The sequence below is a fragment of the Thermobia domestica genome, chromosome 13 (genome assembly GCF_964235325.1).
Source record: "Thermobia domestica chromosome 13, izTheDome1.hap1.1, whole genome shotgun sequence".
Taxonomy (NCBI): Eukaryota; Metazoa; Arthropoda; class Insecta; order Zygentoma; family Lepismatidae; genus Thermobia; species Thermobia domestica.
Window position 1 is genome coordinate 124,104,744 of NC_137466.1, and position 16,849 is coordinate 124,121,592.

The 16,849-nt window shown below is 32.6% G+C and overlaps 1 protein-coding gene across 3 annotated transcripts in view; it reads right to left on the reverse strand.

Annotated features, from left to right (window-relative positions):
* The window catches only part of Dgk (diacyl glycerol kinase 1), a 527,084-nt gene that overhangs the window by 10,639 nt on the left and 499,596 nt on the right, over window positions 1-16,849 (reverse strand). For all 3 annotated transcript variants that reach the window (XM_081736412.1, XM_081736413.1, XM_081736411.1), the window contains 6 exons: window positions 15,081-15,348; window positions 12,734-12,858; window positions 9,996-10,127; window positions 7,262-7,417; window positions 6,499-6,715; window positions 3,345-3,526 (listed from right to left, as the gene is read on the reverse strand). In XM_081736412.1, the coding sequence (XP_081592538.1) occupies window positions 3,345-3,526; window positions 6,499-6,715; window positions 7,262-7,417; window positions 9,996-10,127; window positions 12,734-12,858; window positions 15,081-15,348 (1,080 nt within the window). The remainder of the gene's footprint in view (window positions 1-3,344; window positions 3,527-6,498; window positions 6,716-7,261; window positions 7,418-9,995; window positions 10,128-12,733; window positions 12,859-15,080; window positions 15,349-16,849) is intronic.

The following is a 16,849-nucleotide window of genomic DNA, read 5'->3' on the forward strand; positions in this document are numbered from 1 at the left end:
TAAATAATAACATTTCATGTGAGAACAGTTTATTTCATGTATGAAATGCGTTGCCGAATTCAAAATATACTATATTTTACAAGTGGGAATATTTCGTATGGGAAGAGTTATACATGTAATAAAATACACTTTTATTTGTTCTTGTATCTTTATTAGTACTCTTGCATCTTTTAAAATAAAATCCAGTGAGCAAGGGGGCTATACTGTCATTAAATTACAAGCTCGAGTGCATGTATAGACAAGAGTATATCTTTAGATATCGCATATGTATGGCGTATCAGAATTTCAGAAAACGATTAATAGTGTCTTTTCGTTTTTGTTTATTTCTGGGTCAATCAAGACTATCAAGAAAAAAAAAAAATATGCATCTGTTTTACAGATGAAAGATTTTATCACGCTTATGAAGATGATTTAAAAAAAACTCCAGTTTTCAGAATCATATTGCCGACAAATGTGTTCTTTTTTTTTTTCCTTTTATATTTTCCTACTGGAAACACTGAACTGATTCGAAACCATTATCATTTAAAAGAGTAGTTATTTTTATATTTGCATTTATTTTCATCCTTTATCATATACACTGTTCACAGAGTGAAGTATGAATTGGATATGCTAGAACACAAATACATTTACAAGTTTATACATTTAACAATATGAGATATGTATTTAATTAATAAAAACTCGATTTTTACTTAGTGTAACTAGTTGTGGCTCCCCAAGCTTTCGGCTCGCTGTACACTATAGATTAAAATTGTGCTTAATTAAAAGTTCTTAATATTTGAATCAATCATTTTGAAAAGATCATGAGTCAGAAAATAGTGAGTTGGAATTGAGTACAGTTTTTGTTGCTACCTGTTGCTTTTAATATGTCGTTCATTTCGTACAATGACAAGAAAACTGTTAAGTTATATTTTTAAGTAAACGAAATGTTACTTCAGCTAGATTTCAAATAGGGGGCGCGGTGGCTCAATGATAGAGCGTTCACCTCCGGTGCTTGGGGTCCCTGGTTCGATCCCAGCTCGCGCCGTGTGGACTTTGTGGTGGACAAACACCGTGCTCGTGGGTTTTCTCGGGGTTTTCCCGTTTCCTCCCACTTTCTTCATTCCACCATTTCATTTATTTCTCATAATCACCATCTCCTTTAGCCTAACCGGCATAACCGTAGTACGTAAAACTCAAAGATTTCATTTTAATTCAAAGATTTCAAATGTACCTAAATCAACCAAAAATGTAGATAACATTTTCTCTTCATTATCAACCATTATTGGCTTATCCAACTACAACCAGCCACATGTAGTTTTACAATAAACCACCTAAAATATCATTTGCCACACTTGGCTCATATATCTAAAATATAACCAGCCACTTCTGCCTCATCAACCTAATTATTAGTATCTTCAGCCACTTATGACTCCTTTCCGATATCAACACAAATACTCACTATTTATTATACATGGTAACGCTCTTCATTTGTTCATACAATATCTCAACACCTTGTCTGATTTTTCCTACTAAACATCTTGTCTGATACTTTTAGATACTGCCCAAGCTTAACTCACAAAACCCCAACGAAAACTCTAGTTTTTCGAACAAAAGTCGATCATTTCATGTCTAGCAGAAGTTTGAAAACTTAAACAGGTTTTTGTTTAATTTTTTTATAACTTTACTTTTCTGACTCATGACCTTTTCAAAACTACTGATTCATTCACATTTATTTTTTTAAAGTTTGCCCCTCCTCCCTTCCTACCCCCCAACTAATTTGCTGTTACACAAATATCACTGCTCTCGAATATAAAGATGATTATGGCTTGTTAACAGTAGTATGCTTCATGTGAATTAGGGGTAAATATTGTACTGTCCCAGAGGTGAACAGTAACAACTATCTGTAGTTTACGTGCTATGTTCTGTTGCTGAGTTACTAAATTATATTTTGCTTTACATAGTATAAATACTTGTGCATTTAATGTATTATAATTACAATAATTACAACCTCACTTATATTTAATACAATCCTTGTGTTAATTGTAAATAGCGAACCACATTCATGTTCAACATCACTCCATTTTTAAATAAAGAGAAGCAGGCAACGAACGTAGCGGAGCAGTGACTGTTAATTATTACGAATTAGTATTACTCACAACTGGTTGCTTCCCCTTTAGTTAAGGCCGTGTGCGTGGGTTTTCTCGGGGTTCTCCCGTTTCCTCCCACTTTATTCATTCCACCATTTCATTCATTACTCATCATCACCGTCTTCTTTAGCCTAACCGGCATAACCGTGGGACGTAAAACTAAAAAATTTCATTTCATTTCCCTTTAGTTAAGGCCATGACTATATTATTAAGCTTTTTACAGGAAAACCTTTAAGATTTGCGACGGGAAATAAACCTATAACTTCAAAGTAAGCCTTTAAAAAAATCTCAAATCCTATCTGTTCTCTGGCTACTTACATAGCAATAGGTACAAGCAATTTTTAGTTACATACAGATATTCAGTAGTAAAATAGAAGATAAGCATTGAATCTTCATGTAGATCACTAATATTCAAAAACACACAAGAATAGCACATTTCTCATCACAGTAAATATTTATATCAAACTTCTTGCATCTATAAAAAATAAAACATCAGGTTTTCATAGGACAGTAAAGTGCTATCTTCTTGAGCACTGCTTCTGTTCGGTAGAAGAATGTCACGTAAGTCTTGAATCAATAATGTCTTGAAAATGTGTTTGTTGCTTGTAACATTAAAAAAAAAAAAATAAATAAATGTAATAGCATGTAAGTTAATATTCATAAGTGTGTCATATATATAATTTTAGGGTTACGAATTTAGCTCTTATCCTCGGTGACACAAACCCTAGTTGCGGGCCTGAAGGTAATGAATCTCAGAAAATGTTGCGTAAAAAAAATGTTTGTAGAACATGTTGACTCGCATAATGTGTAGTAGATTTGAATCAGCTATGATGGTTATGTTGCTCGTGTAAAAAGAAAGAAAAAACTTCTCAGGACGGAAAAATTTGGTGAGGTGAAATTTAGGTATGATCTTCCATATTGATCAGGACATATTTGAAAGTTTCTTCTTAGTGCAGAAATGGATTTTATAGGAAGTTTTGAAATTCCAGTGCAAATATTTCAGTTGATTCACTTTTGTTATTCTCAGTAGGTACGTAATACCAATAAACAGATACCGGCATTTGAAAGACTGTTCATTACAAATACAGTGAGATGTAATTTGTTCCCATGATGCTGTCACACTGGAAGCTACAGCTGATTAAGTAAACTTCAACAAAATCATGAATAGAAGTAACCGTCGCCTTAAAGCTTAACAAATAGAAGGTTCTAACCACTTACTGTGCAGGGCGGTTGCATCCATGGTTCTCCATCAATTTGCATTGGAAACCTTTTGCGAGTTCTTATTACTACAGAAGAGCATTGAGCCAATCTTCTTCCAGATGCCCTTAATCCAGTTCTCACTTGACCCATGTGTAAACAATTCTCTAAACCTATTACTTCAATTAACTTGTCTCCGATATCTTAAAATAAATAAACAAATAAATAAAGAAAGAAAGAAAGAAAGAAATACATTAAATATACACTAATTACACAAGTAACGTATTACTAACATAAATTAAAATGCTGTATAATCAACGTAGGAAATAACTTTGAGCTCTTTAACGTTTCATATCAAAACACATAGTCTAATTTTAATTTTTACATTTAGCACGAATTATTATTTTTAAATTGTTATCTTAAATTTAGATAGATAAAATTATACACTTCCAGAAATAAACATGTTTTCATTACATCCTTGAAAAGCATTTTAAAAAATGAAAGAAATTAATAACATATTTAAAGTTAAGAGATATGTCAAGTTGAAAGTGTACAACGGGTATACAGAAAATTCTATTTCTACTCTTAATAGGTTTGTGTTGCTCAATGCATCAATATCTAAAAGCTATTTTGTTATATATTAGAAGGATTTTACCGATTCGTTGTCCCCTCATTACATTTTTTTTAGCCTTCCAATATTTACAATGCAAACTCGTAAGATAAATCTGGCAAGCATTTTCAGTGCTACATTTATAAATCTAAGCACTCTAAGCTTGCTATCAGAAGAAAAATTCTCTAATACTTCTTAAGTTTAATAACCTGGAAATTATTTTCCTTTATTGTTACATTTTGAACGCATCATATACTCATTATGTAGTGCCTTTTTTCTGTTAAAGACTAAAAATAAATAAATAAAAATAAATAAATAAATAAATAAATAAAAAGTTGTATGACATGTATATGTAAATTTTATATAGATACTATTAAAATCTTCTTCATATTTTAGTTTTACACTACAACTTAAAATAAACTTAAACGACATTGAAAAGAACGGAATAATCATATTTCGGCTTAGAAATGCCTGTAATGAAAGACACATAATGATAAAAATGATCGTTTCCTCAAGTTCATAATTAGTGGCGGATGCTATTACAACGAAGAAGAAACTTTACCTCGTAAAGGGTTTTTTTTTTTTTTTTTTTTTAAATTTTAACGTTTCACATTAATACACCAAGGCTGAGGAAGACTGTAATAATGAGATAGTTGATAATATTGGAATGTCGAAAGTGAGTGCAAACAGGAGAACTCCGAGATAACTCATGTACATGGTCTTTGTTCACCACAAAGTCCACTTGGTGGGAGGTTTGATCGAACTTGTGATCCCACGTGCCAGTGGTGAGGGCAATATCACTGAGCGATCACGACTCTTAGTAAAGTGAAGTGAAATAAAGTAGGCTTTCGCTAATCCCAAGTATTTAAGAGGGGCACTTCCTTGAGGAGGATATGTGTATCATTTGCTTTGAAAAAGTTGTTTATATCGAAGAGGTTTCTGTCCAATTCAGATTATTTTAATTATTATTATTTTTTTATTTTTTAAAGTAATGCTCCTGTAGTTCCGTACTTGCAAGTTTGGTGGAAGTTTGAAATGCAAAATGAATTCATCTTCGTAGTGTATGTTCCAACAAACTTCGAAAAGAATCTTTCAAATACCGAGAATCTTTAGAAATTTTTTCTTTCGAAACAAAGTTCATTAAACTGTATGATGATCAAATATACATATATAATAACAATAAAAAAATAACTAAATTCGTTAATAGTAACCTCCATTGTGCACTTCATTGCAGCAACTAAATTCTCGTATTACTTATCTTTAAAAATAAAAATTTACTACCCATCTTGGCTTTTCAAAATCGTCATTAGTTATAATCGAACTGCAAATCATTGTGTAATTCAGTTCTTTAACGATATGTACTTCTTTATTAGCAGTTATAGAATTAACAAAGAGAATAAATTGACTCACAGTTTGTTGATTGTTGATTTCATGTAATGTGGGTGAATTAACGACGTGACTATACCAATGATGGAATAATTCACATTATTTTGGGATTTCGTGCGTGCTACAGGAGGTGGTTGACTGTTGCGCTTGATATTCAACTGACACTGAATGTAAAGAAGTGGCACAAGTCATACACAAAAAGATATTGCTCATGCGTGTTCACACTGAGCAGCTGTTATTGTAAGATATAAAGCGAATAGTGCATTAAAGTTAAACATGCACTAACTTAACAATAAGCGAATAGTGCAAGTGCATTAATATTTGACACTAACTATATTGGGAATTTGGAAGAAAAGAAAGAATTGCTTATGTTTTTGTAAAAGCCGTTAAAAAATAATAGCTCTTTTAAATGACACTTACCTTTTGGTAATTTTATACAATAAATATGCCTAATATGGGGAATATTTGGTATAAAATTGGGTCAGAACGGTGGTGTTGGTACTTCGTATTGTTAAGCTACGAAATCTTTTCTTATTAATTTCCTATTCGATTAGTGCCAAATATTAACGAGCTTTCTGTTCATAATTGTTCACTGTTCTGAATTCTTCACCGATATTCGTGAATTTCTGTTCATGGTTTGGAAAAATGGGTAAAAATATATCATAAAAATCTGGTCACTGAAAAGACTAGGAAATTATATTCCGATTTCCTGCTTGCTGGGTAGTTGCTCTTAAATCAGTTGAGTTTCTAGTGGCATGGCTATCATTTTCATGTTTTAACGATATTCCCTTTATACTATCGATTTGTGCAATTACTGGAACTTAAGTACATTTGAAAAATAAGAATTACCTAATGAGATAAAGAGCTTGCTGTGGGGAATGTCGCATATGTCGCAGAGTATATTACTACTGCAACACACCGTTCCGTGTGATCAATTTACTGTACTTATCTCTCACCAGTCAACTCGACGTAAGCCTTCGCTTTCAGCCTAAGAAGACGAATACTACAAAATTTACAGGTATTCATCTTTCACACTACAATAACTACTAGAATTATTATTTCTGACACTCCCCAATCTGATGAGACTTACTGAAGGAAGGAGAAGAATCATACGTATAGATATAGCTTTCCTCTATCGTAAAACTATTTGCGTTAATGACAACATAGATAAATACATACCTTGTATTGCGCTGCTGAGATCTACTGAATTAAAGCTACTGGTAGAAAATTCCTTCTCTCTATCTTTCTTTTTCCTAATTCTACTATGAGGTTTATTTCGCTTTCTGTTTTGATTTTCACCCCATAAATTAGAACCTCCGTGAGTGTACGGAATATTGAGTAGAGCAATTCCCTGCAAAGCTTGACCATTGGCTAAGTCTAACGAAACACCATCACACTGTGAAAAAAAATCAATAGTTATATAATAAGTTCTCGATGTGTTATAGTGTGAAAGAAGTATTAAGAAAGTAAAAAAATCTTAAAGCTCTTTATTATTTTAACTGAATTTTATTGTTCATTGAATCTGAGGGAAAAGAGGAATTTAAACAAATATTATATGAATTTAAGGTATTTTTGTTAAAGTATGCTTCTGTATTTTGTATTTTATATAAGTTCTGCTAAAACAAGACTTGAAAGTAAGTACAATAAAAACATGAATTTCTTCCACATTTTGGCATTGTAACACTGCCTTAGTTATACCTATATCCCTTCTCTGAGAAAGGCACTTTGACGAAATAATAAAAATCCATGTTTGTATTTAATTATAACCCTTGCCTCAGCGGAACCTACAAAGAATAAAACAAAAATTAGCAATGGAGTATGTACAAAATAACTTTAGCACACACACACACACACACATATATATATATATATATATATATATATATATTCTGGATTACTGTTGTAACATAGCGGATAATAATAAATAAATAAAAAATCTTACCATTATATCCAGATCTTCGTGAAGATTTTTACAAGAAGCTGCGAATTGTTCTGACGTCGCAAACTCAAAATACCATAATTTGTTTTTCATCCTACTATTAAATTTCTCCGGATTTTTCTCTCTCTCCAAATGAAATTTTACACAAATTGCTGCATCCTGAAACACAGTACAAAACAAAAAGATATATTTATTTAATTTATGTAAGTTTCACATATAAATTTAGTCATTAATAGAAAGAAACATCCTTGTTACTTATTGTTTAAAAATACATATTTCTGATATACCGTAAGGGCAATATTGAAATAATACGCAAACAGCTCATTCACACCTTTATGCAGTTAATCATAGATACCTTCTCTTCTTAGGCACAAACGACCATCTTGCTGATGTTCTCATTACTTCCTTCAATTAACAAATTAATCAATTTCGTATTTATTTTGTGCTCTGTCGATCGTGCCTTCATCGAGCCATTATGCCAGTAGCAGGAGAAAAAGATGAACAGTTTTTTAATTTACGTTTTTGACCATTAAAATTTGTGGGAAAGGAATCTCGTTTTTAGAACTTAAATAAAGGATTAAAAGTTTTCTTTAATGATTACAGTTGTGAAGATACACTGTAATCGTATCAAAAATATTATATTCCTCTTTAATATTTCTTGTGTACCAAGTGTGAAATAAGTAAACATAAAATGTGCTCATCTTGCTCTCTGTATCCTGTGATTCATTCCCCCCCCCCTCCTTCCATAAGTAAATTATCATTCAATTGAATGTCTAATATGACATACTGTGAAAATCTACTCTGGGAGCTTCAGGAAGTTTCTGTTTATTAGTGTTAATATGCTACTGTATATAATTAGTTATTACCTGTATGATCAATTTCCATTCATCTTATAGTCTACAAATCCTTTTTCCTTATCTACGAATTGACAATGCTGGCAAAAGTAAGTAAAGCTTCAACAACTAAATGACTTTTTGAATAAATCCATAAGGGGACACAGAAAACAAGGTAAAAGTATTAAGAAGTTTCATATTCAACGGATTGCAGAGATACTTAACACAATTCTTTTATAATTTAAATGAGTATTTAATTATAGATAATATACAAATAATTAAGGGAGAACTCGCCCTGTTAAGCATAAGCTTTACGAAATATTTACACAAACAAATAAATAAAATGATCAAGTATGAATCCAAGCTCGTTTTCTAAAGTCAGACACCAGTTATTGGTTGCCTGAATTTTGAAGTGTAATACAAAAGCAGCACGTAACTCAATAACAAGGTAGTTATGCACCCAGACGTATACTGAACTGGAGTTTTCTTTTAACCTACTGTTCTTCATTCATTCCATATGAAAGCAAAATACTCATGTAAGTTATTGTTATTAGTAAAGAATATTTCAATACGAGCAAATAAAAATTAAAATAAAAGTATTAGGTGGTTTTACTCAAAACTGCACATTTAGAAATATGATATATAGCATTAGCACTTTCAACTGTCTACAAGCTATTATCAAATGAGACACAGACGGGATATGAGATACTAGGAGATTTAAATACTAGGAAATTACAGATTCTTTCAAATACAGAAATTTATAATATATGTATATGTGAAAATGAAAGTGACTATGTTTGTGACATCGCATCACTTGAACCACCGAGTGATCTCGTTAAAATTTTTAACATAGATGAGGTTTGGGAGTGTTTTTATCATTTCACTTTGGCGGTACAACGTAGGAGAGAGGGAGAGGAGAGATATATAAACATAAATAAAATTTAATAGCTCTTGAACCACGAGACCAATCTTGATCAAATTTTCAACATAGATGAGGTTTGGGCCTGGGAGTATTTTATCATTTCACTTTGACGGTGCAATTTAGGGGAGGAAGGGGTGATTTCGGGGTCCTGAATTGAACAATGACACTTCTGATGCCGTTTAGATCCAAATTCAGCCCACAATAGTACGTAATATTTAATTTTTACTGTCATTTTTATCAACGTTGCAAATGGAGTTGGGCATTTAAAGTTTTTATTTCAATCGAGCGAAGCGAGTAATCAACGCTAGTATTTGAATATACTAGTTGTTGGCACATATATTTGTATTACCATAAGATATTTTTCCTTTCACTTAAGCGTATATTCCATGTATATATCTATAGCCTTTAGCTATTTTACATATTTGTCATATGTTAATATATCATTTTCTTTGTGAAAGATCTCGTTTCTTGACACTTATATCTAGGCAGAAGAATTAATTGATGAGCGGAAATGACTATCTCAGCAACGAAGCCATAATTTTGCAGTTCTTATATATCGTATTCCTAATTCTAATTTTAAACCTATCTGTCCACTCCACTTTTTAATTTCCCTTTTTCTATATTCCTTTTTGAACCACAAGAAAAAGAAATGGTTCGCCTTTGCCCTACTTTGCTGGCTTAATGGCTCCAACTCAGTTTGTTTAGGTAAGTAGGTTAGAACCTACTTTCGGGCAGAACATTCAGACAAGACAAGATTACATTATGCAAATCTTAAACAACAGTTCATACGAGATTCAAGTAATAAACGCGATATTTCTTGTGTATCTGAAACAAAAGTTAAGTTATTATTTTCATTATCGTTTTCATGATACTAAAGCTAAGAATCTAAAAAATGAATTAGAAACTAAGAAATGTATTAAGTGTGAAGCAAATGTTCATAGCATAAGTGAAAATAAACAATTTGAAATAGAATCATACTTACAACGCCAATAGAAAAATAATTATTGATAATATTGTAGGGAATAGGGTCCCCTGGTGGCTCTCCTTCCACTTTCAGTTCTGAAACTTCAATCTGCCACCTGTCCATCATAACTGGTGTTGATTTTTCTATTTTCTACATGTAACAAAGGAGGAAAACGAAATTAAATTAGTATTTGTAAATAGAAACAATTTTAGAACAAATAATGATGACTTTATTTTAATTTAATAGTATTAATGTAAATTTGTAATCAATAAACATATATTTGCAGCTTGGATAGATTTTTTAAAAATTTCTTTATTTTTCTTCTTCTGTCTTCCTTTGCTCCATTTGAAGTAAGGATTCTTAATGGTATAAATACAAAAATCTTCAAACGAGAATTAAATTAAAACCTAATTGAAATTAGTAGCAGAAATTCATTACATTCTATACACCGCAACATCCAGTTCACAATGGAAACAGAAACAGAAGGAAGACTCCCGTTCCTGGACGTACTCGTATACAAGAAACCAGATGGAAGTCTAGGCCATTCAATCTACAGGAAATTCACACACACTGATCTCTACCTCGATGCGACCAGTTTTCATCATCCTGCACAGAAGATGGGGGTGTTAAATACTCTAATACACAGAGCATACCAAATAGCAGATCCAGGTAATATAAACACAGAACTGTCTCACCTGGAAACTGTATTCAAATTCAACAGATATTCGTCGAAACAGATCAAGACAGCCATGAGAAAATACAGTAGCAGAAATCGCACCACAAAAGAGGACAGCACGGCAGACAAGGAAAATATTGCAGTTATTTCATATATGGGAAAAACCTCCAACCAACTAGCAAGACTATTGAAGAAATTCAACATCAAGACTGTACACTGCCCTCCACCGAAGATCAGGAGTTTACTACCAACTGCAAAAGACTCATTGGGATTAAAGACACGGGGCATCTATAGGATCACCTGTGAATGTAACGCCACTTACATAGGTGAAACGGGAAGGAACATTGAAGACAGAATGAAAGAACACCAGCGACACACCAGACTTAAACAACCTGAAAAATCTGCAATAGCCGAACACTGCATACAATACAATCATACGGCCATGTAGGACCAAATTGAAGTACTAAAAAAAAGCAAACAGTTCTGGGGCAGGAAAATACATGAATCTCTATTCATCCGTACATACAAGCCATCCATCAACAGAGACGAAGGTTATCATCTACCTGACATCCGGATCCAGCTTCTCAGTACGAAAAGAACCATCAGTCAATCAATGAACAGTTTCCAACAGCAAAATCAGAGCACGCCATTGGCCAACAAAAACAACCAATAGAAATACAGTAATTCCTAAAGACTACAATATAAATTGTACAACCAGCACACTCCAACACATAGTTCTGAAGATGTTGCCGCTGTATGGTAACGAAAGCTCAGCACAGCAACACTCACTCTGGCAGCAATCCCGAGAACATTGGATTAATAGTAGACGCCAGCAAAGTTTCAAGATTACATATTCTTATCTCATCACCGAAGAGCGTATGACCTTCCTGATGTTAGGGTTAAGGTATTAAACTGCCCATTTAGAAGAATTCTCTTGCAGTATGACTTTCGCAGATGTTTTGATATAGAATATGCTAAATTTCTCTTTGGCGCGAACGATTTCTTAGTGTTTGTAATGAAAAAGTTTTCCATGCAGCATTTTAAAAGCTGACCTGAACGTGATGGTGCTGAGGGGGGAGAGATAGCTATAGAGTTATGAAGTAACAAGAACTGAATGTAGTAATCCTGTTTGATAGTTGTAATGCAGGACAGTCTGTTGAGACGTTACTTGATTTATACTAAGTTGTTGCGTTGGAAAAAATATCTTTAAGTTGTACGTCCCACGGTTATGCCGGCTAGGCCAAAGGAAACGGTGATGATGAGAAATGAATGAAATGGTGGAATGAAGAAAGTGGAAGGAAACGGGAGAACCCCAGAAAAAAACACGCACATGGTGTTTGTCTACCACAAACTTCACTTGGAGCGAGCTGGGATAGAACCAAGGACCCATGCATCAGAGGTGAACGCTCTACCACTGAGCCACCGCGGTCCCGCTGCTGCGTTGGCTTTCTGTATTCTTTCTTGTGTCAGTGTAATGATTCATACACTGTCTGCTGTTATGAAGATTTCGCTTGGCATGTTGGTACAACTTCTAGCTCCATCTGCTACAATCAAGTCCATAGTGGGTAGATGAGACAACATGTATTGAATTAGAGGAACCCACCTTTCTAGCGATTATTGAATGAATCTTCCGTTTAATATCCAGTCAAGAGACCTTGTTTGCAAATATTTTTTTTTTTTTCATCATATTGCACAAGTAATCACCGTTTTCGACTGAAAAGCATACTAAAGTTTCACATATATAAAATTACAATAGAAAAATTAATAAATAAGACTGTATATAATGGGAAATAAGATACGCAGTTCTATGTGAGGAGGATAGACATGTTTGGACAAGGATTATTGGCACATTGAAATAATTAGGAAAATAAGTAACTCATTCACTATTAACATAACACACCTATGTATGTTTACCTTTACTTTTTTCTTATCAGCATACTTCCTGATATTTTGGTCCTCCTCTTGCTAGATTTTCTGACTGTTTTCATTCGTTACCTTATTACTTCTCATCCTTCAAAGTATTCTCTATGTAAGAGAGAAAGCCATGTTATTAATATCAAGTAAAAATATAAGTAGATACCTTTAATAGTTTTGGAAGCGATTCTCCTTCATAGCCTCCACCCCATCTGAGACACCGTGCCAAATCATTTCCTGTACCCAAAGGAATGACTCCAACGGCAGGTTGACTAACGAATTGAACACGGTCTACAAAAGAACACAAAAATAAATTTACATAATAAAAAAGAAATGTAATAAAATATAACTTTCATTCAACTAGAACCTACGAACATAAGGCATAAAGTTTATTATTAGGAACAAAAAGGTAGTAATATTGTGAATTTAATATATAATTATATATTGATAATTTGGTACACTTCCATAAGGATAATTAATTATTTATGTAATTCAATTTTAATGCATCGAAACATACAAATCTATTTTTCACCAAAACTTGAGTTGAACTACAGATACTGATATCGTTATGACTAACAACATTCCCTCTTCTCCCCCTCCCCCCTCAAGAGATGGAAAAAGTGTTTTAATAAAACTTTTAAAAAATCTATAATTATGCTGTTTACAAGTCAAAGCTTATTCGGTGGCATAATCTGAAAATAAAAGCCCATTAGATAATCAGCCAAGGGATTATTTGTCTGATAATTTTTGTAGGAAGACAGTCTTTATTTCAAAATAATCTTAAAATATTAGATGGCGGAAAGTGCTAATTGATTTCACATCAACATTTCATGTATTGTATTAAGAACATAATATATCTAATAATGTTTGTAACATCATTATTAACTTAATACTAAATGAAACTGACAATGCAAAACCACGCTCAGGAATTTTAACAATTATTCTTCTTACAGATTCCTGTAATTCCTGAATTTTCTTTTAACTTCCAACCTTTCGTCTCTCCCCTGGAGTCTTGGTCACGGAGGTTAAAACAGGAAGAAAAATAATAAAAGCATTTAGGAATAAAAATGAAACGGCTTACCAAGGAAAGATTTGTGTTGTACGAAAACACGTTGTCAAATACGCCTGTAACTTCCAGATGAAGATGATACAAACTAAAACATGATGGAGTTGATTTGTGAGCTTTCTTTGCTCCTTGTTGAAAGGTTGTCAACTCATGTTATTATTTTTATTGTCATGCCAATGCTGTGAAACTTTTGCAATTACTGCCTCTCATTCGTCAATCAACCATCGCTAGTCTAAATTTAATTTCGTTTTTTTTTTTTTTTTTAATGAATAAATAAACTTTCAAAAACCAGTCTCTCTACTACATTTATAGCTCCAAATAAAAATTTTGAATCTTCTACCCTATGTTGCGTTTCTTTTAAATGTTTCGATAAACCTGGCAGTGGATTTAAAGCTTTCGAATGTCTAATATGCTACTTGACTTGGACTTTTAGATTTCTTTTTATTTTGCCTATATAACTCTCTTGGCAACTGCATTTAATTTTAAAAATACTCAATCTTTCATTGGGATCCGTGTATTAACTTTTAAATTGGGTAGTGATCTTTTCCAAAGTTTTGAGGGGTTTTAAGGCTGTACTTAAACCTTACTGTGCATAAGTTCCCTTCATAAGTCCATTCCATTTTTATTCCTTGATGTTTTTATTCTTTTTCCTCCTGTTTTTAACCTCCATGACCAAGACTCCAGGGGAGAGTCGAAACCTTGGAAGTTTAAAGAAAATTCAGGAATTACAGGAATCTGTAAGTAGAGTAATAAACTGACCTTATTATTCCTCTATATTGTGAAAATTTTCAGGAATTTCTTTGTTTCCTTCGTCGATTACGATGTACAGAGAAGGAAACTAAGGGAAAAACGAAACTGTAAAGCTATAAAATCTATAAATTTAATTTTGACTGGTAGGAATATCAGTTTTGTTTCGGTATTAGTTATTTATCAGTACATCATCACCGACGAAGAGAACCGAAAAATTCCTGAAAATTTCCACATGTTAAATATAAAGTCATGATAAAGTTAGTTTTATTATTAAGCATAATATATTGTTAGTTCTCTATTACTCATTTCTATATAGTTTTAAATTTTTTTATCTAACTTCCCTTCACAGTATAATTTCTCTTAATTAAGTTAATCTGAATTGTTTATAATTCTTTTTTAGACAAAAAATATTATTGTTAACTGTATAGCTGTACAGATGTTATTACAATAACAGTGCTGATGTATGATATATTCACACCGCTAAAATCAAGCTTAAGTTTTCATATTAGATCTAAATTTCCATTGGATTTCATCCTTCTTTGTTATTCTATTTATTTCCATGAATAATTTGCATCCTTAATTCCATTTGTTTCAGCTTTAACTTTTCTAAGGACGATGTATGATATCTTTGTACAAATTGTTCAAACTGTTATTATTATTACTGTACAAATTGTTATTATTATTTTTTTTTACTTACCCATCGTTTCGAGAACCCACCCAACAGTGCCATCCCCTCCACAACAGATAACTCTAAAATTGCTAACATCCTTAAAGAGTTGGAGTCCTTGCATTGGGCCACCTTTAGCAAGGTTATATACTTGACGAGGATTCAGAAGGTACTGAAATTTTCTCAACATCTTCGCCCCTTGTCGCCCTCCTGACTTCGGATTGATGAACACAACCAATGGAAAGGTTCCAGGAAGGGGAGTTATTTGGAATGACATTGGGCCTGGAGTGTTGCCACTCTGTAGGAGAAGAGTAACACACATTTTAATTTTAGTCTAATTTTAAAAGCATTGAATAATAATAATAATAATAATAATAATAATAATAATAATAATAATAATAATAATAATAATAATAATAATAATAATAATAATAATAATAATAATAATAATAATATAAGGCACATTCATAGCCTGAAAACCACAACTTCACATTCAATGTAAATACATTTTCGTAGAGACAAACAAAGCAATATGAAAAATAAAAGAATCAGATCTTACGAGGAAACCGATTCAAGTGTGACACGAAATTGTGGACGAGTTTATGCGCAAACGAAGTGCTTTTGTGTACAATTAAACCCATTAAAGGGAAAAATCCTAATCTTCAACCATTCCGGAGATATAGAAGTATAACGGGAAGGCTGGTTCTCCAATATTTTGCGAAGTTTTGAACATGTAGCAATAGTACACGTAAAATAGACTTTCAAAAATGAAGAATTCCTTCATCCACGAAACATTAGTAATACGTTGCCTTAGACATGAGGTTGCAGAACCGAAGAGTCCATAAAAATTCTAGGGGAAGAATGTTTTGGAGGGGAAAGACGAAAATAACGGAGTTCAATTGTTGCTTGAAATAGGCGTGTAAGGTGTCTATGTATAGGTTTCTTGGTACGCCGAATCAAATAAAAGTATCATCAGGTCAAATAGGATGAAAGTATAAAAGATAGTGGACGTTTTTAACAATATGTGTTTATGTTTGATATTATTTGATTTGTTTTTCTGTAGCGCTTTTGAACAGAATATGACCTTGCATTTTTGTTCACATAATAACGTCTCTGTTCCTTTGGCAATATAATTAACACATTTTCATATCACTTTTTCTCATTTTTTACGAACTAAAGATATGATATATTAGCAAGTAATATCATACATTTTTTTTCTTTGTGTCAATGGCGTTTGTTATTCCTCATAGGCCCTTCGTTTTCCGGTCTCAGGTAAAAGCTACGCCACTCACCTCAACATTCAAAACCACTTTCAGTCGTTCTGATGAATCTTTCTTAACGTTTAAATGCAATTCTCAAACATATGCACTCGCAACATAGCCGAAAATTCACAAAATTTTGGAGCATCAACTTTCTTCTAACCCCTCTACATCTCCGGAACGGTTGAGATCGAGGGTTTTTCCCTCTTGTGGAATTCATTGTTCCCCAAAACACTTCGATTGTGCATAAACTTGTTCACAATTTCGTGTCTCACTTGAATCGGTTTCCTCGTTAGAATTATTTTTAATCTGCTTAGTTATACACCTTTCTCAATCTTGAGGGAAGTCAAAGCTATAGTGACTAGTCATATTATTATCAATCATGTGGCGTGAGATAAATGCTTCATGTTATGCTTTCTATTTGTTTTAAGCTGCAATTTTTATTTGATAATAACTTATAAACAATGGAAAGTTCTTGTTTATGTATATAAAATCAAATAAAGTTTACTATATATATTAGCAAAAGGAAACAATACTCGA